We start from the raw sequence: 24,954 nt of genomic DNA, 5'->3' as shown, positions 1-24,954 counted from the left end.
GTGCGGATGGTTTGCCTGTTGACTTTTACAAGGCCTTTGCACCTCAGCTGGCTCCCCGGTTGCTTCACATGTACGAAGAAGCCATTCAGAGGGGCTGCTTGTCAGCCTCTCATAGGGAGGCATTGCTGGTGTCTCTTCCTAAGCCCGGGAGGGATCCAACGGAGCTGGGATCGTACTGGCCCCTAGAGATGCTGAACACCGACTACAAAATTCTGGCTAAAGTGTTTGCGGTGCGTCTTGCCCCGAGGGTGCCGGACCTGGTCCACCCCAACCAGAATGGGTTTGTACAGGCCAGAGACACCTCGCATAATATTAGACGGCTGTTTCGCGTCATGCAGTATGCGAGGCGGATTGGCCGAGGGCGGGCTGCCTAGTCCTGGATTTGGAGAAGGCCTTCGACTCTCTGGAGTGGCCCTACCTGTTTAGAGTGTTGCAGCGGTTTGGTGTGGGACCCTTCTTTACCCGGTTGGTGCGGCTGCTGTATAATAGGCCGCAGGTTCGAGTGAAGCTCGAGGGCGTGATATCGGAGCCAATCAATGTGTGCAGGGGCGCGAGACAGGGCTGCCCTCTCTCACCGTTGCTGTTTTCTCTTGCCATGGAGCCCCTGGTGGCGGCACTCCGTGGAGAGGGGACTGACTGGGGCATCGCTCAGGGGTATGGTATGTACATAGTATCGTTGTATGCCGACGACCTCTCCTGTACTTCCGTGACATCACACAGATGTCCCCAAGGGTGGGGGCGCTGCTACAGCGCTTCGCGATAATATCCGGTCTCAAAATCAATTGGTCCAAATTGAGTCTCTTCCCTTTTGACCCGGTGCTCCTGGATCCAGGACTCATACTAGCTGGGAGTCCTGTACCGTGGCAGCCATGCATGATCCGATATCTGGGTATTTGTGTTTGCCATTGTGAGAAGGACCTGATTGATGGCAAGCTCACAAGAGCGGTGTCTTCGATTAAGTCACAGATGTCCTTCTGGAAGACGCTGCCGTTGTCGGTAGCTGGTAGAAGAGCCCTTTTAAAGATGGTGGTTTTGCCGCGCTTATTGTACTTCTTTTCAAACCTACCGTACTATTCTTTAGGTCTCTAGAGTCAGAATTGCAGGACTTTATCTGGAATGGAGGCCGTTGCAGGGTTGCCCTGAAGAAGCTGTATTTACCGTCTGAAAGGGGTGGGCTGGCGGTCCCGAATCTAGAGCATTACTACCTGGCCGCCCAGCTTCAGTGGGTGTCTAGGTGGCTGGTGGACGCCCAGCTTACTGATACGGCGTCTGAGTGTGGTCCCTGGTCAGCGCAGCAGATCCTGCACTTATTTCATCCGCTTACACATGCACAGACCCCGCGGCAGATGTTCCTCAGGGTGGCATACAGATGCTTTCATAGATCCCTTCGACTCACCAGGCAGGTGGTACCGTTTGCACCAGCCTTAGGGCTGCTGGGCACGCCACGAGGTCCCAGGATCATATCGGACTTGGAGCTGCGTGCGTGGCACGAAGTGGAGCTGTGCACATTGGGCGATCTCTATGAGGACGGCCAACTGCTGTCGTTCACTTGACTTCAGGAGCTGGGGATGCCGTCCGGACAGTTCCTGCTATACAATTCCTTGCTGAGAGCCCTGAGATCCAAGTGGGGAGATGTGTCGGTGGCTCCCCCTACGCATTTGCTGATTCAATACTTGCATGTTATGGGTCAGGGTCGATGCTTGATCAGCTGGTTCGCTGACGTGCTGCAGACGCATGCGGTCCTGGAGAGTGATGCGCTGTGCATGGCCTGGGAGGGGAACACGGGCAGCTCAATTTTGGAAGCGCAGTGGAGGCTAGCCTTATCTGGTCACCGTAACATACCCCGCAACTCCAGATTTCGCTTAATTCAGTTCTACATTGTCCACAGAGCTTATCTCACCCCGGCCCGAGTGAATAGATACTTTGCTCGTCAAGATGATGCTTGTCCCCGTTGTCGTGCTGTGGGCGCAGATTTGTTACACATGTTGTGGTCTTGCCCTTCTTTGTGCTCCTACTGGAGAGCTGTGGTCGCCTGTCTGTCGGAGTGCATGGCTCTGCGGGTTCCATGTACTTGGGAGGCGTGCATTCTGGGGCTCTTTCCCAGAGGCAAGAAGCATAGAGCCGCGGTGCGATTCCCGGATCTGGGACTAATTACGGCAAAGAGGCTGGTGACCCGCAGATGGAAGTCACCTGACCCCCCGCAGTTGCAGGCTTGGAGATGCACCTTTGAGGTGTGGGCCGGGGCTGAGGGTGCAGTGCTGAGGAGGGAAGAGGTGCTGGGGCTGTGTCAGTTTCCATTGTCGGCTAGCTGGGAAGAGCTGATGTCGCGATTACGGAACATGAATGGGGCTCCGGAAGTGGCGAGCTTGGTCTAGCATGGATGGGAGTTCGCTAGGTGTGTGGTGCGCTGAGATGGGGCGCTGTGTGTGCTCACTGATGGGGACTGACGTGGGAGTTAGACAGTGAGTTGTTGACTGGAGTTAATGATGGGCTCTAACCCCCCGCCGGTGTGCCGGACTGAAGCGAAGTGGCCCTCAATCTAGCCAGGATGTGCCTGCATGACAATTCTCTGCATGTATGTTTAGCAACTAGCAATTGTTATTGTTTATATTGTTTGTTTGTAACCTGTTTACAGCATTAGCTTACCAGCCAGTCGCATTCATGCTATAGTGTGTATGGAGGAAACTTGGCACAGTGACTTGTCTTACCATGTTCTACCTTTGTTCAACACTTTGTCACTGCTGTCCATTACTTGAGGCCATCAGAGTAAGCACTTATTTCTGTATCAGTGTGGTTCTCTCGAAAACAGTATGCTGTTGTAGCCCAGTCCTTGCATGGACCAACGGTGTGACTGAAGACTGAGCAGCAACTTGTCAAGCTGCCCACATTTTTCTTTACTTGGTTGTTTCAGTCTGAATGGACATTTCTGAGCATTGTAACTACACAACACTATCTCCTCGCACACTAACGTTTCATGTTTATTGTCATGTAGAAATAAAATGCAAATAAACAGATTCATGAAAAAAAATGAAAGTGATCCAGAAATATGACTCCCAGAATGCAATATATTTTTAATAAAAACACAGAACATGAACACTGCATCTTTGAAAATGTGGAGTCATCTGGTAACCTTTCGAATTTTACTTTATGGATGTGAGAAAAGGGGGCCTTGGAAGCCAGGTGCTTCCTATGATGAGATTGTGTGGCTTAATGGGCTAGACAGTAGATGGAGATACACCCAGTGTGGGTTTTAGTCTAATCAACAAATCAATGATAGGACCCATAAGATGTACAAGGAGTCCGTTGAGCCGTTGCATTTATGTAAAACGTGTTCGGCCTCCCAAAGATCCCAGTTAAGGAAGCACTGCCCTCAATTCAGCATTTATAAAACAGAATTCGTGGTTCCCCATGTTTCAGCAGTCCATCCTTTAATGATACATTAAAATGGATGTACTACTCAAGCAGCATCATTGTTATTCCAACTGAGCGGACTCTCTAGAGCTGGTTCCATGCCAGTTCATAGCTGCCAAATTTACTAGGTCAATGTGTCATGAGCTGCTCCAGTCTAGGTTTTTTTTCCTGTCAATTCTGGAGCTTTGAAGTCCTGGTTTTATAATGCAATAAACAAGATCAAAGGTCCAAAAATTCAAAGACAAAACCTGGACTTACACAGCTAGTCACACTTGGACCGGGAAAAGTTGGCAGGCTGGCAGATTTTTTAGGGTATCCACATAACATATATTTACATACAAAGAGTCCAAATAGAAATTATTTACATTGTCAGAGGTCATCAAACTGGCATGCATTTGTCCCTCTTTACCCTATATTGAGCACCTTGTTGGTGAACTCAGAGGTTTCCCAGATCCGTGCACGAGTAGCTCATTCAGTCCAGGTATTTCCTTTGCAATTTCAAGCTTTATAGTCCTATTAATTCAATTATCAAATATGAGCTACAAATTCCTGGATGCAAAGCAAAAACTTGGAATGGCTGAACTATTCACCCATGGGTCGAGGAATTTTGAGACTTCTACTGTTGTAGGACTTTGCTTATCTCTTTCACCCAGGCCACTTATTTCTGCTTCTATTCCCAACAGAGCTGAAAGGAAAAGCTGAGCTGGAAGATGATCCCCTGCGTAGAACAGGCCGGCCATTTGGGGGCCTAGTCCGAGATATAAAACGCCGATATCCCAAGTACCTAAGCGACATCAAGGATGCCCTGAATGGGCAGTGCCTGGCCGCCATCATCTTCATTTACTTTGCTGCTCTGACACCTGCAATCACTTTCGGAGGCCTGTTGGGTAAGTAGTCCATGGTTGTTTGGGGTTGGTGAATAATTGAGTGGTCTGGTTGTAAAGATGGACTAAATTAGGAGCCAAAATATTGTCATATGTTTAAACTGAAAACTGACTGTTACTTGCTAGTTTCATCAAAGATTCTTATAATAGAGAAGGCACTTTTGATTGCTTAGTCAGCAGATGTATTTAATATATTCTTAAACGACTCAAGAACAACTATGGAAAGGCCCTTTAGATAGCAAAAGAGTGGCACTTGGCTCCGACGTCAAGCTGAATCCATGGGATGCCAGGATTCAACACAGCGGAATTGATAGGGGTGGGCTTGGTGCCCACGTCAGGCTGCATCCATTGGATGCCAGGATTCAAGAGAGTAGAACTGACAGAAGTGGGACTTGGCTCTCACATGAAGCTACTGCATCCATGAGACGCCAGGATCCAAGACAGTGGAATTGATAGGAGTGGGCTTGGTGCCCAGGTCAAGCTGCATCCGTGAGATATCAGAACCAAGATAGTGGAACTGGCAGGAGATGAACTTAGCTTCCAGGTGAAGCTGCATCCATGGGATTCCAGGTTCCAAGAGCGTGCAATTGACTGGAGTGGGACTTGGCTCCCAGGTCATGCCTGCATTCATGGGATTCCAGGTTCTGAGAGAGTAGAATTGACAGAAGAATGGTAGACCTGGAAGGGTATCTGGTTAAAGCCTGATTGAATTTAGGGCAGTTGCAGCCTTCACAGAAAATGTTCAGTTTACTGGCATTATACTAACCGTACCCTGCAGAATTATTGTTTCTGATACTGGGACATAACTCATCTATTGACCGAGTATTATGCCGCCCCCCCATCAGCAATTTTAACCCATGTCAAACCCAAAGCATCCCCCTCTTAGCAGCCTAGAAAGGACCCAAGAACAAATACATAACCTTCTGATTGGTACTCAGTGCCCTTACCTACCAGACTAATAGACACCACCCCTCTTCCTTGGAGACACATCATAAAGAAGTGCAGTGTCTCCATTAATTTGGGAACAGTGCAAGTGCCCTGCATTCACTGGAGGATTATTGAAGGCTCTCGCTTCACTCTCAGAGAAAGAGGACCGGGACTCACAAATTGGTGTATTCCTAATCTGGTGATACTGTCTGTGAAAACCAGCTTCCACAAACAGTCTGCTGCACAGTGTGCGTGTTCTGAAGCCTGAGTGGGTTTTCATAAACTCACACTATCAATCCAGAGGAAGCAGATGAAGGTGGAGGACAAAAGCAGAAACAGGGAATAGGCTCGTAGACACTGGAAAAATGGGTTAGACTTCAGTATGCAGTAGAAAATGCTGTTCCACGTGAGTACTAACAATGTCAGTCCATATTGCCTGGCAAACAGAAGTAACTAAGATTGGTTCTTCACTTGAATTAATGAATGAATAAATGAAATATGTAAAGTGCACTAACACCTCAAGAGGAACCCTATCATTGGGAGAGGAGATAGCTCAGATGAGCAACAACAAGTGAGGTTAGGGGCTTCAAGAATGTGTGCAGGAACAGAATTCCACATCTTGGCAGCAATGTATGAGAAGGAACAGCCACAAATGTGGTTCCTTCTGATCATGGGTTCCATGGAGATAGAAGTATCCTGGGAGGGTACTGCATGAATATGCAGCTCATATAACTTTGGGCTAGTTGAAAGTAGGCTTTATAGATGAAGAAAAGAGCAAAATATGATCTTCTGAATGGGAAGCCATTGGATGGTATGGAGAGAAGGAGAGATGGAGTGACAGATTATTCACTGAGCAGCTGCATTTTGCATGATCTGGAGATAAGGGATTAAATACTCACTGAAGACACTCAGCTCATATTCTCCCTCTCAAGCAAGATGCCAAACTCCTGGTCCAGTTTCTCTGCCTGCATGACCAAAGTCGCTGAGTCGATGAAAAACAGCTGCCTCAGGCTAAACATGGCCAAAAAGTGATCTTCGCAGAAACACTTTGGCATGGGACTCCACCTAGAGGCTGGCAGTACTCAGGCCCACCCTCCTCCCTACAAACCAATCCCAGATCCTTGGGATATCTATCGACAACCAATTCACCTTGACTGGCCAAGTCAATGCAGGTGCTGCCTCCTGCTTCCTCACACTGAAGATGCTAAAGATTTTCAAATGGCTCCTGACCAACACCGTAGAACCTTCACCCAGGGCCTTGTCACCAGCAAATAGCACTTCAGAAAAACCCTCAAAGTCAAAATCAACAGTCAACTGACCTGACAACTCAAGACCATACAGAACTCTGCAGCTAAGTTCACCCTCATCCTCCCACCCCATACCACGCCACAGCTCAAAGAGCTCCACTAGCTCCCCATCGCCAATCAAGCACTATTCAAACTCCTGGTGCACGCTTTCAAAGCCTAACACAATGTGGGCCCCCTATACCTCAGCAGCTGCATCAGTTTTCACAAACCTACCAGACACCTCCACTCAGCTGGGCTCCTGTACACACACATCCCCGCCTAAATAGAACAGAACAGATGGTCACACCTCCTACCTCACTTCTAAAGCCTGGAAAGACCTGCCCTTGCACCGTAGGGTCACTTCCTCAGTTCTTGAATTCTGCAAGAACCTGAAAATGTGGCTTTTCAACTAGGCCACGGCTTAGTCCAGACTGCTTACAGCACCAGAATACCCTCCTGCTTGATTGTGCACTCTACAAATTTACATTACACTGCATTGCATTATCCAGTCTGGGTTACATTAAAGCTTGGATCACCCTTTTTAAGTTGGTATCAAGAGAAAAGGAAGGATTTAAGCATATGAAGAATCAGAAAGCAGACCAATACAATAAGGTTCATTTGAGCATTAAAGAAGAGTTGACAATCAAACAGGATCCCAAGGATTTTGCCCTCAAAGATGGAATGAAAGAGGCCAAAGAAGAGAACCTCTCCTTTGTCACCATTTAGTTTTAAACAGTTTTCTCATATCCAGTTGACGACAGGTTTCATGTGAGATTAGAAATGTTCCATAGTCTTAGAGATGTTGCTGTTGATAGGGACGGTAATTTGGGTGTCATCCGGACTGGAAAGCCAATAAGGCACCGGCCTTGACCAAATGGAGACGGGGGATGGACTGGTGTACTCAATGTGAAAAACTCGTATATGAGGCTAGAGGGTGCCCAAATAAATATAACAAGATCTGGGGGAAATGGGAGGACATGATGACAACTTAACCCCTTACAATGCTGACTGACACAACGAGAAGGAGAGCCCGAACACATTCCTCCACCCCCCTCTTGAGTGGGACGAGACACTAATGATGCACCAACATAGATATGTACAATCTACTCGTTCAAGGTGTTGTCTGGGACATTGGAATTGACCACTGTTTGGTGCCCATTGGCGCCTTGTCACCTATGTGTATAATTGCTTTATCTGTTCTGTTTTACTTTATTTTATTGCAAAACCAATAAAACTTCTTTATAAAAAAATATAAAAAAATTGGGTGTCATCAGCATAGGTCATGAGATCAAACCCCAAAAAGGGAATTACAGAGCAAATAGAGTTTGAACAGATTGAGGCTTAATGTGTAGTGTTGAAGAACTCCACAGAGGGTAGGCCTAAGGTCTGACTGGAAGGCAGCAAGGTTGATGGATGCAGATCTGTGATTAAAAAAAGGAGAGGAACCATTTTAGAGTGTGGCAACAGATGCCATTATCATAGAGATACCTAATGAGAATGACATGAGATACTGTGTCAAAAGTTGGGGAGATGTCTAGTAGGATCTGTGCCACTGAGCCCCCTTGAACAAGTAGAGTCCAGATACTATCCTGTATAGCAAGAAGGGCGAATTCAATGCTGAAGCTGGAGCTCCAACTGCATTGATTGGAATCTAGCAGGTTATTGACCTCTATATAAGAAGACACTTGAGAATTCACTTTCTCTCAATCAATTTTGCTGGGGTGAGGAGAAGACAAACGGGAAAATAGCAACAGAGAGTGTTGGGGTCAGCAGTGGGTTTTTTCAAAATGGAAGATGTCAATAGCATGCTTCTTGGGACTTTCATGGAGGTTAAGAACAGCTCGTAGAGATTTTGGAGAACAAGACAGGTGGAGCCCATAGCTTTACTTAAAAAGTGGGGAGGGATAAGCTCTAAAATGGTTACGCAATGAAGAGACCTCAGTCACATGATCTTAGAGTGGAGTGACATGGGTGTGAAACCAAGATAGAAAACCCCGAAGAGTAAGCTGTAGGGACATCCTAATTCTGCAAAACATCCGCAGGAGGCTGGGGATCGAAATCAGCGTGTACAATAGAAATTTCCGCTGGTAACCTTTAATAGTTGATCTGTGGTCTGCTTTGGCTTCCGTGCTGTGTACGGCCTGCCATGTCCTTTCAAAATGAATAGTGTGGTGTTCCATCAGTCTTAATTCAATAGAGTATCAGGAGGAGGATGGCACATCACTAGATGGACCATGACAACATTGAGAGTGAGAGTAATCCATAAATCAAATGCTGCGGCTGCATCAGTAATAGACAAGATTGGAGAAGGAGTTGAGGCTGCAAGAGCTCAGAGAAGTTATCAGACTTAAGCTTGTGCCAAGGGCGAGTAAAAAGGGCAAGTGCTGATCTAGTCTTGCTGTGAGGTGGGGATAATCAAAGGGATGGAAAATGGAACTGCAAAGTGATCTGACTAGTACAGAGGGAGGTGGGTGCTGACCTTAAATGAGTCAAGATTAGAAAAGAATAGATCTAGTAGGTGGCCCTCTGAATGTGTGCTTGTCAACCCATGAAATAGTAATTGATTTTCCTGATATCCACGTTGAATGTGTGTACGAGAAAATTTACATACCATGAGATAATTTATGTATGTTAGGTTTGTTCAAAAATTTAATTGATTTATTATGGTTAGTTTTGGAATTAGTGTTAAGGTCAGTTTTAAGGTTTCAACTAGGGTTAGGACTATCATTAACATTAGGGCTATTAGTGTGAAAGTTAAAGATTGTGCTAGGTCTAGGCTTGGGGTTATCATCAGTGTTCGTACCGGCACAGCTTTAAGTGACTGGTTCAAAGTAATAGTAATTTAATGTTATGGGTAGGGACTCCCATTGATGCCAAGTAAAGGCGTCTCATTAATGCTGGTTGAATTAATAACACATATTTGTTACCTAGAATGCCTTCATGTTTTGCTTCATGTATGTTGTTTGAATGTGCTAACAAGTTTCCTGCTCTACTCTTCTCCTAGGTGAAAAGACTAACAACTGGATGGGGGTTTCCGAACTCCTCATCTCCACATCATTGCAGGGAGCTATCTTCGTCCTCCTGGGAGCCCAGCCACTGCTCATCCTTGGCTTCTCAGGTCCACTCTTAGTATTTGAAGAAGCATTTTATGCGGTGTGTATTTATTTATTTTTATTTATATTTCCTTTTTTATTTTCACTTGTGTCTTGATTAGCTTATTATCACATGGGTCAGAAGGTTCCTCTAGTATCACAGTGTCTGAGATGTCTGGGGCTGATGGCGGTATCAATCAATGTCCTTCCCTGGGCTCATCTTCATATGTATCCTCTAATCAATCATTTGATTTCCCACTGGCTGCCTTACTCACTGGACCAGATCAGGTGTCTTTTAGATTAGTGTTTGGAGCAACAGAATTTTAACCAGAGGGTTTCCATTCATATCACACCAAAACAAGCGATGACCACAGATGTCAGCAAACTGGAGTGGGGGGCACATTTCAATCCAGGGGAAGTGGAGTCAGTTTTAACTTTTTTTAAATTCCAGCTTCAGGGAGCTGAATGTGGTTCTTCTAGCCCTACGGGGGTTGCACCTCACCTTCTGGGTCGCCATGTACAAATGAGGACAGACAACTACATTGTGACAGGATACAGGAACCATCGGGGGTTTCAAAGTCAAATCCCTATGGTTATTTACCCAGGAAATTTACAGTTGAGCAGAATCTAATCTGAAATCTCTGAAAGTGGTATGTCTTCTGGGAAGGGAGAATTGGGCAGCAGACAAACTGAGCTGTGTATTTCGACCAATGAGTGCTATATTATTGAGGAAGGAGGTGTTTCAGATGTTGCAGAAGAGGTTTAGGTGACCCTAGTTGACATCTTTGCAAGCAGGAACGATGCCCTTCTTCCATGTGCAGAAGCAAGGAAGTTGGGCGCAATTTCATTAAAATGGACAAGGCAGCTGCTTTCTGCATTTCCTCCCATTCTGACGATACCTCGGGTGATTCAGAACATCAGGGAGGACAAGGTTCTCCTCATACTTTCAGGATGGGAAAGAAGTTCATGGTTTCCTCGCTTACGGGAGGTGGCAGTACAGCCACACTAGGAGAGTCCTCTGTAGCCATATCCCTTGGTAGGGACTCTTCTTCTGCTCTGAATGTTACAGAAGTTATACCTTTAGGATTGGATATTAAAAGGGTAGGTTTGTTGCCTGAAGGACGTTACTTTAAAATTCCAGAAGGCATTCAATGTTAAAGTTGTATTCCAGGCATTTGAACTCTTTCAATACTTTGTGCAAGGATAGAGCATTTGATCAAGTTACAGAAGATCACATAAAGCTTTTAGATTTCTTGTCAGACTGGTTCTCTTTGGGTTTAGCCCCATCAACTTTACTGGCCCAGTGGGGTTTACTTAGAGCCTTCGGAAGTCCTCATCTTGATCACTTAGAGCCACTGATATCCAGATTAATGAGGCATTTTTCTCTTAAAAGACCAAAAGTATTAAGTCCTTCTCCTAATTGAGATTTTCCCTTTAGTGTTGAGAGCTCTGCAGCTCATGCCTTTTGTGCCATTAGAGCAAGTGGACATAAAAGTTCTAACTCTCAAGGTTCTATTTTTGGCAGCAATTTCTTCAGCCAAGTAGATTGAGGAACTGGGATCTTTTTTTATTTTTTACCTGAGCTTTTTCTAAGGGTAGATAGAAGTGTATTGAGGATATGACATTTTTACCAAAATTATCTTCCCTAATCGGACAAAGGAAGTAGTTTTGATGGTTTTTCCAGATTCACAGCAAGATGAGGAAAGGAGGGCTTGACATCTCCTGGATGTGAAACGAGCTCTGGTAATCTATTTAGAGATGACCAAGGGATTCAGAAAGGTGGATAGCCTGTTTGGAAGCTTTGGTCCAGTGCAAAGTTTCCTAAAACTGTCTATTTTCACCTTGAGTAGATGGCTTCACCAAGCTGTCATCGTAGCCTATGAAGCTCACTGTTCAGATTTACATAGACAGATCCAAGCTATAACTGCAGGTCAAATGTTGACCTCATGGGCATTTTTAAAGGGGTGACAATATAAGACATCTGTAGTGTAGTGACATGGTCATCGCCGCACACATTCCTGGATCACTCTAGACTGGTGTTAGAAGGTAACACATCAGCAACGTTTGCTTCATCGTTTTTTATGTAAGTGCTAGCCAGTAATATGTGAAGTAGAACATATGGTGTGGTGATTTGATGCAAACATATACAATTAAAGGTTTCACTTTCTCTCTGCATATTGACCTTTAAAGTGTATTATCGTTGGTAGGGATTATATGAAGCCAACTTTGGCTTCGGTATCAGCTCACTGGTAATTACGGTGGTGAGGAAGACTGGTCAGGAGGTAATGCCTCAGTTACTTATCGGTAATGTTCATTACTCGGAGTCCAAACCTTCCTTGCCATGGTCATGTTTCATAATCCCTCCCTTCCCTTAGGGCTCAGTTTCATGATTTATTGAGGCGTGGGAAGAGACAGGAAAAGTAAGGGGTGGGACTTCCTTTTGTATGTGTATAAGGGGAAGGGTAATCTGCCATTTTGGGGGAGCCATGAAAAACATTAGAATGATTTTTTTGTTTGTAAGGTTCTGGATAACGAACTATTGCTCACTGGTAATTACTATGGTGAGGAAGGCTTGGACTCGGTGTAGTAAAGATTACTGGTAAGTAACTAGGCATAAACTCTTCTATCACAAAAGTCAATATATTCACTGCAGTAAGTGTGGACAGATCCCCAAGCTTAACATTAAAATCACCTGCAAGCATCAAATTAAATCCCATTCCAATGTTAGAGTACTTATTATGAAGTTCTGCAACAAGCCAAACGCAAACAAAAATTAGGATTATCGCTAGCTGAAAAATTATCAGTATAAAAATTGATGATAACTATACAAAAATTGTTTGGTCAAGTCAGGTAGAAAGCCTGAATCAGTCCGCAATTGGTCTGAAATGGGGAAATTGAGCATTTAAGGGTGGTTTTATACCAGGATGTTAAGCCTGCCCATGTCTGCCCTGCAGCTAAGAGAATAGCGGGGCAGTACATTAAATGAAACCCTCCCAAAACACATCATTTACAGCCCAGGTTCCTGCAGCAAAACTATATCATGCAAACTAGTATATGCTATGTAGTTGTCCAAACATAATTTAGACAATACTCGAGCTATGTTTTAGCTGAATAGTTTGATATTATGAGGCGTGAGGTGTGGAGGGGACATAGGCTTGTGAGGTGAAGAATAGTCCTGAGGCTTGGGTGCATTCTCCACTATACTGCGCTCAGTTTCAAGAGTATTAGGCAAATGGGCAGATTAAAGAACAGCCAGGCCTGAAAGCATGAATAAGTTACTGTTTGGAAAATTGACCAAGCAGCCCGTTCATCAGTCATTCTCAGGCAGGTCTAATAACACAGAGTAACAATTGCTTCTAGAGTTCTTGGTGGCTTCTGGTAAGAGGGGTGCAAGCTGGATGTTTTAGATCTCCTCCAATGAGGCTGGTCTCTCATGTCTGTAAAAGAACCATCAGGCAATAACTCAATACGATCTGGGCTGACTGACCCAGAGCATGAACAATGGATTAAATCCCCTGCAATTTGTGGGTCTCTAAAATTGATGATGACAGTCTTTATGAAATCAGTTTTTAGGGGGACCCACACAACAGAGTTTGTTTTCACAGCAAGTGCTGATTTGCTTGTTCATCTTACCTATGAATGCAGAGGCATAAGAGCTGGGTGACATCACCATTTACTTCACCCTGCATGTTTTTTTTATACCACAGTTTTGCGAGAGCAACAACATGGAGTACATTGTGGGCCGAGTCTGGATTGGCTTCTGGCTGATCCTAATTGTCGTACTCATTGTGGCCTTTGAAGGAAGTTTCCTGGTGGGGTATATCTCTCGATTCACCCAGGAGATCTTCTCAATCCTCATCTCCCTCATCTTCATCTACGAAACCTTCTCCAAGCTTATCAAGGTAAAGAGAACTCCTACTTACAGAGGGTAGCACCAAATGCATAACTAAAAGGAATATAATGTGCATATCATATGTCTCTTACTAAACCTTTCCTGTTTGGATCTATAGATTTTCCAGCAACATCCCTTGCAGAGACACTACAACTCAACTAATGTAGAACCTCCACCGGACCCACAGCCCAACACTGCACTGCTTTCACTGGTTCTCATGGCAGGAACCTTCTTCATTGCCTTCTTTTTGCGCAAGTTCAAGAACAGCAGTTTCTTCCCAGGGAAGGTAAGGAAACTATTGGGCCTCCGCATAACATTTAAACCTTCTATCGTCCTGACAGAAGCCCCCATCACCTAGCCAAAATATCATCAACATTTGCCAGGATGATCTCACATTACTTTGATGATTAACTATTCACTGCTTCTGCTAACAGCATTCTCAACAAAAAAACTCCCATGCATTTCCTTCACCCACCGCCATCCTCCATCTCACACTGATATTCCTGCAACAAAGAAGCCCTAGAGGTCAATCCTCTTCAATTCAACACTTTCACCAGTGGCATGTGACCAGATCTTAAGATAAATGCACTTCCCCATGAGAGCAGCACTTACTCGCCCACATACATGCTAAGGTTTTGTTCCCCCACCCTCGTAACAGCAGTTTCACTAGTCTCACCCTTCTAAGACAATACCATCCCTCACTCATAAGAGCTGGTATGAAGGAAGGATCTCTATGCAAAATGTTTTCGAAGCAACTGCTTCACAGATAGCTTTCTACATAACTTCTTCTAGTCCTCCCCAGCAAACACTCTCTCCTGTGTGCATTATTTCAACATGTGGTCTTTTTAGAGTTACAAAATGCCCACAAACGTAGCCTATAACTCAGCAAATTCCATGACTGAGACAAATTTGTCTTTATCCTTGAAAACCCAAGACTCTTGAATAACCATCACCATTTTACTCTTCAGGCTATTACATTTGCTCAAACATTTTGTACAACAAATATTACAATTCTTCACCCAAAAATTTACAATTTTCATGTGCAGCGTTAGACCAGAACTCAACAATGCTCCAATCACAGATAGCAAAGCTTCAACATAGTCCCTCTTCGGCCTTACAAAACAAATGTCATCTAGAAAATGGATAACATTTGTGTGCCCTCTAGAAAGAGACATGTTTAACACCAATTGAGTAAACTGAGTAATCCCCATAGTTATGAACATTTTAACAGCCTTGGAGTCTTTGTGCAGATGAATTAGATGGTTTGTTAATTTGAGATCTAATTTTGAGATACATTCTACACCTTCGAAAGTCCATGACATTTCAGTTATTTTGGAAAGTGAGAAACTCGTGTCTAAAATATTTTTATTCACCATTCAGAGCTCTTTGCAAAATCTTAGCTTACCCCCCACTTCCACATTACCACCATTGGAGATAACCTGTCTGTAGACTCAACAGCTTTAACAATGCCATCAGTTATGAGCCTTTCTAATTTAGTCTGTACCTCTCTTCTTACCACCATGTTGCCTCGCTGCAAGAGGAGTGTTACTGGCACTGCTCCTTGAATTTCAATAAACAGCGATTGTGCCTGAGCACCTAGGGAAGGCTCGTTCTTAAACCGTACTGATGTCACCAATCCATTACTGCTGGACCCATGGACGTCATTTGGGGATCATCAGTGGTTGCAGCTGTGACCCCTGGCTTGCACCATACGACCCATGCCACTGCCTTTGCGACCCCTTGCTTCAGAGGTGGCAAGATGAGTGCCTGGAACTCAGGTGTAGACAGTACTAATGGATGTTGGGTGGGGTTCCACTTTACTGGCTTTCTGTCAATAAACAAAAGTGTAATAAAAAATGGAATACATAAATGTAATTAAATTAGCTGGAATATGAGCCTATCTGGCAGCCAAGGGAAGTAAAAATGCTCTGAAATGTATGTATGCTTGTCAATGAGATTGTGTTTATGTGAGTGACAGTGTGTATGTATAAGCATGTGTGTGTGTGCCTAAGTAAAGATTAAATGGTGTGTGATGTCACTTCCACTGCCCCTGGCATTTTGGTGAATGACACCCATGGCTGGACCCTCTGCTTTTGTGGCGACGTTCCTTAAAAAGATCGGTGTACCCAATACTCTTTAAACTGTATGCTTCCTTCATTTTGTCAATTCAAATGAAAATCATGTTTTTAAAAATAACTTTGACGAACTCAAAACCTATTTAATAACTGTGGCAGTGCAATGGAACTCAAAAAGCCCTTATGAAACTCAGGCCTGACCAACTGACTATCCACTCACAACTCAACTACTGGTTTTTCACTTACACTTAATTTTCTTAGACATGTCCCACTTTAGTGGACTTTACACCCAAAACCACACTCTGAAGTTCATCTACGCCCTCAAGCAAACATGAAACCGAACCTCTCTTTTTGAGGTGCACTCTTAAGAAACAACCTCTTTAATTCAATGGATCCCCTAAAAAAGGGCAGATAAATATCAACTGTGTCTCTTCATTCTGTCCTGCTGCATTGGGATTACAGTGCATAACAGGGCCTGTCCATTGTCCCCTTCACAGCTACTGCTTTTTTGTTTTACAAAACATTGTAACCTAGCATTCTAGTACATTAACAGGTCTTTTGCATTTGAAATTTGGTAGTGTTGGGGTGAAGACATTTGTGCGCACATGCCCAATAATCAGTATGTTAAAAATAGTATAAATATTTTAAAGAAAATAGGAAACTGCACACACTCTGCACATCTCGGTGTGTGTTAGTACCCACTCACATTTGTACACGTGTACTTCTCCCCATCCCTGTGTGCACTGGTGCTCACAGCTGTTTGCATGCATGCCCTTGCACACTCCCTATGCTCTGGTGTCACTTCAGTTCTCCCTGCGCGTTCCTTCTCCTTCACGACTCTGTGTGTTACTGTCAGTGCATCTCTGTGTACATGTCTGCACATTTCTGTGTGTGTGCATTGTTTTGCTTTCACATTTTGATGTGCATCATTGCTCCCTTGGCATCTGCATGCACCGGTGTCCATGTTCCTTCACATCCATCTGTGAATTACGGCCCCTTCTCATCTCTTTGTGCATTGCTGGTCCTTTTTTCTCTTTTCACATCTGTGTGCATGGATGTTAGTTGACACCTGTGTGCATTCCTTTCTTTCACATCCCTATGTGCATCACTGCTCCCTTAACATCTCCTTCTCACTGAATTTCCCGCCCCTTCACACCTCTGTGTGCACTGCTGCCTCTTGTCTCCTCTCTGGCTATGGCTGCTCCTTTATTTATTCTCTGTTCACAGATATGCACATGACTAGTCACTGACATATGGGTGAGATGCTGCACTTTCACATCCTTATGTGGACGAGCAGCCCTTCCTAGTGCCCTAATTCCTAATTCCTAAAACAATAAACGCATCAAAGTGCTTTTTTCCTCTGAAGGTTGCTGCTGGCGCTACTGAAGTCGGTGCCGAATCCCAGGGCTCTCTTTTCTTGACCCCCCCCTATACCTCCTTCATGCACTGCCAGACACTCCCTGCTTCTGCGTCCCTCTCGGGGGTCTTGTTCATCCCTGCTTCCTCCTGTTTCTCTGCCTGTTGCTTTCTCCTGCATTCCCTCTTGCTGCCTTTCTCACTCTTGCTCTCAGATGATGAAAAATAAGTGCCGGGCTCCAAAAATGAGTGCCAGCGCCCCCTCGACGCCCACCTGCTCAAATGAAGCAACAGCCCATTCAGAAGCCTTCATTCACTGCTACAGCTACTCTGCACTGCTGTTCACGTTCACGTTTGACACGTCTCTCAGGATTACAGTCGCTTTACATTACTGAGAACCTGAACCACTTGGGCTTTCACGCGAAGAGCTGAAGAGGCCTACTTACCCCACCACTGCCTATTGCAAACACGTGTAGTTCAATACATTGACCCACTTTGTTTACTGTTTAGATTTTTTGTTGCACTCTTTTTATTTTACACTCTCGAAGTAATAGTATAAACCGCAACGCAGATGTAGAAACATATCTGTAGCTGTGTTTTAAATTGTATATGAATGTAATGTATGGTTGAAAAATCACAAAGAAACATGATAAAGATACGTTTTTAAAAAAAAGAACATTACCCCTTTAAACCTCTCTGAGCTCTGCAGCCATTTGCATCATTATGCTTTAGTAATCCTTGATATCTGCGTACATTTACTTCCTCTCTGTGTGCCTTAAAGACACTACATGCCTCTCTGTGCAGTATTCTACAACTTAAACCTGTGTGTCTTGTTTCGCCATGTTCCCTGTGTGTGTTACTGCTTTTCATAACTGTTTGCATGATTGCAACTTCACATCTACATGCCTCACTGCTCCATTTCATTTGTGTGCCTAGCTGCTCATTCAGATATGAGTATTTCTCTATAACATAACCTCCATTTAAATTATAGTCCCTTCACATCTCTGTGTGCGTCGCTGCTCCTTCACGCCGCTGTGTGCATTGCTGCTCCTTCACATCTGTGTGCCTTGCTGCTCCTTCACATCTCTGTGTGCAATGCTGCTCTTTCACATCTCTGTGTGCATTGCTGTTTCATCTCATCTCTGTGTGCACTGTTGCTGCGTCACATTGCTGTGTTGCTGCTCCTTCACATCTCTGTGTGCATTGCTGTTTCATCTCATCTCTGTGTGCACTGTTGCTGCGTCACATTGCTGTGTTGCTGCTCCTTCACATCTCTGTGAGTGTTGCTGATCCTTCACATCTCTCTGTGTGTTGCTGCTCCTTCACATATCCATGTGCGTTGCTGCTCCTTCACATATCCATGTGCGTTGCTGCTCCTTCACATCTGTGTGCGTTGCTGCTCCTTCATATCTCACATCTTTGTGTGCGTTGCTGCTCTTATGTGCGTTACTGCTCCTTCACATCTCAATGTGAGTTTCTGCTCCTTCATATGTTTATGTGCATTGCTGCTCCTTCACACCTCGGTGTGCATTGCTGCTCCTTCACATCTGCGTGCGTTGCTGCTCCTTCACATCTCTGCATGCATTACTGCTCCTTCACATCTGTTTGCATTGCTGCTGCTTCTTGACATCTGTGTGTGTGTTGCTGCTCCTTCACATCTCACATCTTTGTGTGCGTTGCTGCTCCTATGCGCGTTGCTGCTCCTTCACATCTCTATGTGCGTTTCTGCTTTTTCACACCTCGGTGTGCATTGCTGCTCCTTTACATCTGTGTGCATTGCTGCTCCTTCATATCTCTATGTGCATTGCTGCTCCTTTACATCTCTGTGTGCTTTGCTGCTCCTTCACATCTTTGTGTGCCTTGCTGCTTCTTCACATCTCAGTGTGCGTTACTGCTCCTTGACATCTCTGTGTGCTTTGCTGCTCCTTCACATCTTTGTGTGCGGTGCTGCTCCTTCACATCTCTGTGCATTGCTGCTTCTTCACATCGTGTGCGTTGCTGCTCCTTCACATCGTGTGGGTTGTTGCACCTTCGCATCTCTGTGTGCGCTGCTGCTCCTTCACATATGTGTGTATTGCTGACCCTTCACATCACTGCTTGCATTGCTGCTCCTTCACATCTGCATGCACTGCTGCTCCTTCACATCTGTATGCATTGCTGCTCCTTAATATCTGTGTGTGTCGCTGCTCTTTCATATCTGTGTGCATTGCTGATCCTTCACATCTCTGTGTGCGTTGCTGCTCCTTCACATCTCTGCGTGCGTTGCTGCTCCTTCACATTTATGCATGCACTGCTGCTCCTTCACATCTGTGTGCGTTGCTGTCCCTTCACATACCTTCGTGCATTGCTGCTCCTTCACATTTCTTCATGCATTGCTGCTCCTTCACATCTCTGTGTGCATTGCTGCTCCTTCACATCTCTGCGTGCATTGCTGCTCATTCACATCTTTGCGTGCATTGCTGCTCCTTCACATCTTTGCCTGCGTTGCTGCTCCTTCACATCTTTGTGTGTGTTGCTGCTCCTTCACATCTTTGTGTGTGTTGCTGCTCCTTCACATCTTTGTGTGCATTGCTGCTTCTTCACATCACTGCGCGCGTTGCTGCTCCACATCGCAGGACTCACGCTTGATCCCATCTTCACCACAAGCGCCCACGTCACCTTCAACCACACCACCGAACTCTACTGGACCGACCACCACTGCATCCATTTCACCTTCAAGAAACAAACCAAGCACCACCACCCGCCCCCAACAACCACCTCGCCGCTGCTGGAGCAAAGTCACCAAAGAGCAACTAACCAACACCCTCACCCAGAACCCACCCGCGACCCCACCGACCCAGACACCGCCGCCCTCAACCTCAAACAGTGGATCACCAACTGTGCCAACTCCCTATCACCTCTCAAGAACCCACCCAACAACCAAGCCTGCAAAAAAACCACCTGGTTCACCGACAAGCTCCAAGCCTCCAAACGCGACTGACAGAAACTGATATCTTTGTGCACTACTGACCCTTTACATCTCTGTGCATTATTAGGAGTTGTTCCCTTCCCTCTCTGCATTACTGATACCTTTGTGCACTACTGACCCTTCACATCTCTGTCCATTATTAGCAACTTCCTCCTCTATGAATCATTGCTCACTAATACCTTTGTGCACTACTGACCCTTCACATCTCTGTGCATTATTAGCAACTTCCTCCTCTATGAATCATTGCTCACTGATACCTTTGTGCACTACTGACCCTTCGCATCTCTGTGTGCATTGGTGCCCTCTCCCTTCCGTTTCCATGACTGTTGCTTCTCTGTGAAAAACAGCACTTCGTACCTCTGTGAGAATGTTAGCCACTTCATACCAATGTGTGGACAGATGCCACCTCAGAACGGTGCATGTATTCCTGCTCGCTCCTTCACATCTCCGTGTGCATTGCTATTCCTTCACACTGCTTCCCATTCACATCAGTATGCATTGCTGCTTCTTCATATCCTTATGTCTCATGCTACTAGACTGCGTCTATGTCTACATTATTGCTTCTTGTATATTTGTGTACGTGAGTGCTCTGTCACATACCTGTGCATTACTGCTCCTTCACGTCTGAGCGCACCACTGCTTCTTCACACCAGCCCTGGTTTCCTTTACATCTCATTTTGCATTACTGCTCAGTATCTGCATTACTGCTTCTTCACATTACATTTCTGTGTGCACTGCTGCTCATTCACTTCTGTGCAAATCACTGAGCCTTCACGTTCGTCTGCATTACTGCTTCTTCACATCTTTGTGTGCTTTGTTGCTCCTTCGCATGCCTAGGGGTATTATTGCTTCTTCACATCTTTGTTTGCATTATTACACCTTCGCATCTCTGTGCACATTATCACTCCGTCACATCTCTGTGTTCATTAGTACTCCTTAACTCTGTGTGCATCATTGCTCCTTCACATCTGTGTGCATTGCTGCTTCTTCACACCTCTGTTTCCGTGATTGCACCTTCGCATCTCTGTGCACATTATCACTCCGTCACATCTCTGTGTTCATTAGTACTCCTTAACTCTGTGTGCATCATTGCTCCTTCACATCTGTGTGCATTGCTGCTTCTTCACACCTCTGTTTCCGTGATTGAACCTTCGCATCTCTGTGCACATTATCACTCCGTCTCATCTCTGTGTTCATTAGTACTCCTTAGCTCTTTGTGCATCATTGCTCCTTCACATCTGTGTGCATTGCTGCTCCTTCACATCTTTGTTTGCATTATTACACCTTTGCATCTCTGTGCACATTATCACTCCGTCACATCTCTGTGTTCATTAGTACTCCTTAACTCTGTGTGCATCATTGCTCCTTCACATCTTGTGCATTGCTGCTTCTTCACATCTTTGTTTGCATTATTACACCTTCGCATCTCTGTGCACATAATCTATCTGTAACATCTCTGTGTTCATTAGTACTCCTTAGCTCTGTGTGCATCATTGCTCCTTCACATCTGTGTGCATTGCTGCTTCTTCACATCTTTGTTTGCATTATTACACCTTCGCATCTCTGTGTTCTTTTAGTACTCCTTAGCTCTGTGTTCATTTAGTACTCCTTAGCTCTGTGTGCATCATTGCTCCTTCACATCTGTGTGCATTGCTGCTTCTTCACATCTCTGTTTGCGTAATTTCACCTTCGCATCTCTGTGCACATTATCACCCCGTCACATTTCTGTGTTCATTAGTACTCCTTAACTCTGTGTGCATCATTGCTCCTTCACATCTGTGTGCATTGCTGCTTCTTCACATCATCTGGGGCCATTACTGATCCTCCTACTACCTTTTCTCTGCATTGTAGCCTATCGGATTTCTGTGCGCATTGTTGTGTCTTCACATCTCCGAACGCATTGCTGCACCTTCATCTCTTTGTGCAGTGTCGTTATTTCACCCATTGACATCTTAAGTATTTTGGGGGGCGTGGTCCAGGCGAATTTTGGGGGCCACTGTTCGGAACAGCTTTGAATTTATGTTCCAGTGTCAGCTTTTTCATGCCCTCTTTGGTCAAGTCACTGGCAATGCACAGGCACACAGGGCTAAATTTTAAATGTGTTCACATCTAATATTCAGGGACAGTGATGTGTGTTTTAAAAAATGTACTGCAAATAATATCTGTGACACCCTCCCGTTTCTCATTTGTGAAGTCCTGTTTTGATTTAAATTAAGCATTTTTATTGATACTGCATGAAACACAAACACATTTCTCTACTTAATGTATGTAATAGACGTATACATCATCCAAATTAAAAAATAAATTAAAGGAAGTTATTTAAAACAAACTCCTTAAAATGTATTCGAGGTCATCAGGGCAAGACTCTGCAGAGCAGAGTTGGCCCTCTCAGTGGGCCCCTGAAAAGCTGGGGCCTGGGCCAGAGCACGCTTTGCCCATACCTTACAAAGTCTCTGACGTCACCTCTGCGTGCATCATTGCTCCTTCACATCTGTGTGTATCGCTGCTCCTTCACATCTGCGTGGGCCTCACTGGTCCTTCACATCTGCTCTTTCACTTCTCTGCATTATTGCTGCACTCATGCCTGTGTTCTTCGCTTACAGCTTCGTCGAATGATCGGGGACTTTGGCGTACCTCTCGCCATCTTCATTATGGTCACCGCTGATTTCTTCATCGAGGACACCTACACTCAGGTGCGTGGGCGCTTACCACCTACTTTTAAATGAGGTATGTGGGATGATGTGCTTGCATTCAAGCAAGCAGGACCCGGTGCCTACAAGAGAGTGAGTCTGGTGCCCAGCATACACGTGGGTGAAGTTGGGGCGGGGGTATTTACATATTTGCATTATGTTTGTATTTATTGAAGAGTCTACCGAACGGCAGTGCTGCACGTAGCAAATAGAGATGGTGGCGGTGACACTCGGGTGGGGCAGTGAGACGCAGGCACAGACAATACAGCATATGTAGAAACCAACAATTATACGTCATTTACGTAGTAGTGTGGGTCACGGACCACGTGACGTACTTCTAGGACGCAGCACGTAGGGAAAGGTGGAGGTAGAGTGTCAGTCGGCATTGTTTTCGAGTCCAGAAATGGAGGCGCAGTGCCACCTTGTATGGTTTTGAAGTCCAGAGATGGAGGGAAAATGTCACCTTGTAAGGCTTTCGAGTCCAAAGAGGTGGTCGTTGAATGTATGTTTGCAGTCCAGTCTGGTAGAAACCACTGCATTCCAAAGAGTGAGCATAGGGATCCGAATCATGTGGGTCCACCAGGTGGCATGGATAGGTCAGAAGGGTCTAGGTGCTGGGATGGCCCTACCGGTGCTCAGGCACACAAGGTGTGATGCTCTCACTCTGTTAAGGGTATACCATACTCGGTGTACAGGTGTGTGGGACTCCTTATAAATACAATACTTCGTCAAAAGAGTGAGGTGATGTACCACAGATGGGCAGCATACATGACTGTAGCTGAGCGGGAGGCATGTCTGTTTAATTATGGCGTGCACAACATGTCATGGCTCGTGTTCAATAAGTAGGGTGCTGTATACACTTGGGTTAATGGTATTGCTTGCCCGCACCCATTTGCATGTTCTATTTTCACACAGGCGAGTAGGTACCATGCTTACACTCTTATGGGTAAGATACTATTTTTATGCTTATAAACAGGTGATTCCATGGATGGGCAACTGCATGAGGATGCAAGAATTATAATGGGTGGATTATTCAGTGGCCAGATGGACTTAAAAGAGCATGGATGAGGTCCCCCATGAAAGGCATTCCATGGCCAGTTGCCAGTGGCTAGTATGTCTTGATCCTGTCCAAGCTTTGTCTTTTTGGAGCATGTATTCTAGAGAGAACTGGCCTGGGAGTACGGTGATGGTTTCCAGTTTAGGCAGTTGGCTCTCTATCGCATAAGTGGGTCATACTTATTTTGATAACGAGTTATTAGGTGCCATAGGTTCCCTAATTTCAGTTGATCCTCTTCCAAAACAGGTTTGAATTACAGGTATTGCTTTGCCCAAAAGAGTCATGTGCCCCAGAAAATGCTCATGTTCACCCACGTTCGATGGAATGGAAGACATGGGGAATGATAGATAGCAGCAGATAAAGAGATGAAACGTTGTAAAAGAGTTAATAAGCAACTGTTGCTCTAAGATGTATCTAGCATAAGAAAATAGATTTGGTAGAAGACTAGATGCTCACTACCCGCATGCTATATGCTTCCTGACCCTTTCCCCTTCCCCCTTCACCCCTCTTTCCTGACCCTCCCAATGTGGTGATGATGTGTATCACATTTATCAAGGGTACTCTAGACTTGTGGCTCTTTCTCTGTCTTCTTCTTCCATCTCCTGTTCCTCTGACATAAGTGCTCTACAAACACTTAAATGGTTTGACACGACAGTCTGGTTGATCTGTGACTTCCCCTTTTGCAGAAACTGAAAGTTCCTGCAGGCCTGAATGTTTCCAGACCTGCTGACCGTCAATGGTTTATCAACCCGCTTGGTCTCCATACCGACTTCCCCATCTGGATGATGTTCGCCACTATCGTACCTGCTTTGCTGGTCTTCATACTCATCTTTATGGAGTCTCAGATAACCACGTAAGACAAGCTCGTGCATCCATTTTTATGTCTGACCATGGTACAAGCTTTGTTGAAAAAATGTGGTGGGGAAGGAGAGGAAAGAGGGCAAGAAACTCTAAGAAGAGAAAGGAAGAACTTGAAGAGTAAGGCGGGGATGGACAACGTGATGAGAAATGGTGAAATACTGTGTAAGGTGATAGAAAAACAAGAAGCCAGTATTGACACCAGACCAAGAGATAGCGAGACTAGAGGCAAAGATGTAAACATGCAATGAATGAAGAGAAGTAGAGTGAAGAACATTTTACAGAAATGAAAGACAAAAGATGAATAGGTAGATGGACTGGAGAACATTAAATGACTGATAGCAATAGTGGCAGCAGGGGGTGCCTACTCTGCTTAGTCTAAAGCCCGATTACAGTTGACCCTTAGGAGGGTGTGGTAAATAGCACTAATTATGAGTTTTGCACAGAAAATAGGACAT

General features: G+C 45.0%; 1 protein-coding gene across 2 annotated transcripts in view; it reads left to right on the top strand.

The window, feature by feature from the left end:
* The window catches only part of SLC4A1 (solute carrier family 4 member 1 (Diego blood group)), a 121,793-nt gene that overhangs the window by 83,849 nt on the left and 12,990 nt on the right, over nt 1-24,954 (top strand). For both annotated transcript variants that reach the window (XM_069237881.1, XM_069237882.1), the window contains 6 exons: nt 4,095-4,298; nt 9,513-9,661; nt 13,308-13,502; nt 13,611-13,778; nt 22,495-22,584; nt 24,325-24,491. In XM_069237881.1, coding sequence (XP_069093982.1) covers nt 4,095-4,298; nt 9,513-9,661; nt 13,308-13,502; nt 13,611-13,778; nt 22,495-22,584; nt 24,325-24,491 — 973 coding nt within the window. The remainder of the gene's footprint in view (nt 1-4,094; nt 4,299-9,512; nt 9,662-13,307; nt 13,503-13,610; nt 13,779-22,494; nt 22,585-24,324; nt 24,492-24,954) is intronic.

Source organism: Pleurodeles waltl, chromosome 6, assembly GCF_031143425.1.
Source record: "Pleurodeles waltl isolate 20211129_DDA chromosome 6, aPleWal1.hap1.20221129, whole genome shotgun sequence".
NCBI classification, from domain to species: domain Eukaryota; kingdom Metazoa; phylum Chordata; class Amphibia; order Caudata; family Salamandridae; genus Pleurodeles; species Pleurodeles waltl.
Note: the sequence above shows the minus strand (reverse complement) of the source record. Positions and strands in the feature narration are given on the sequence as shown.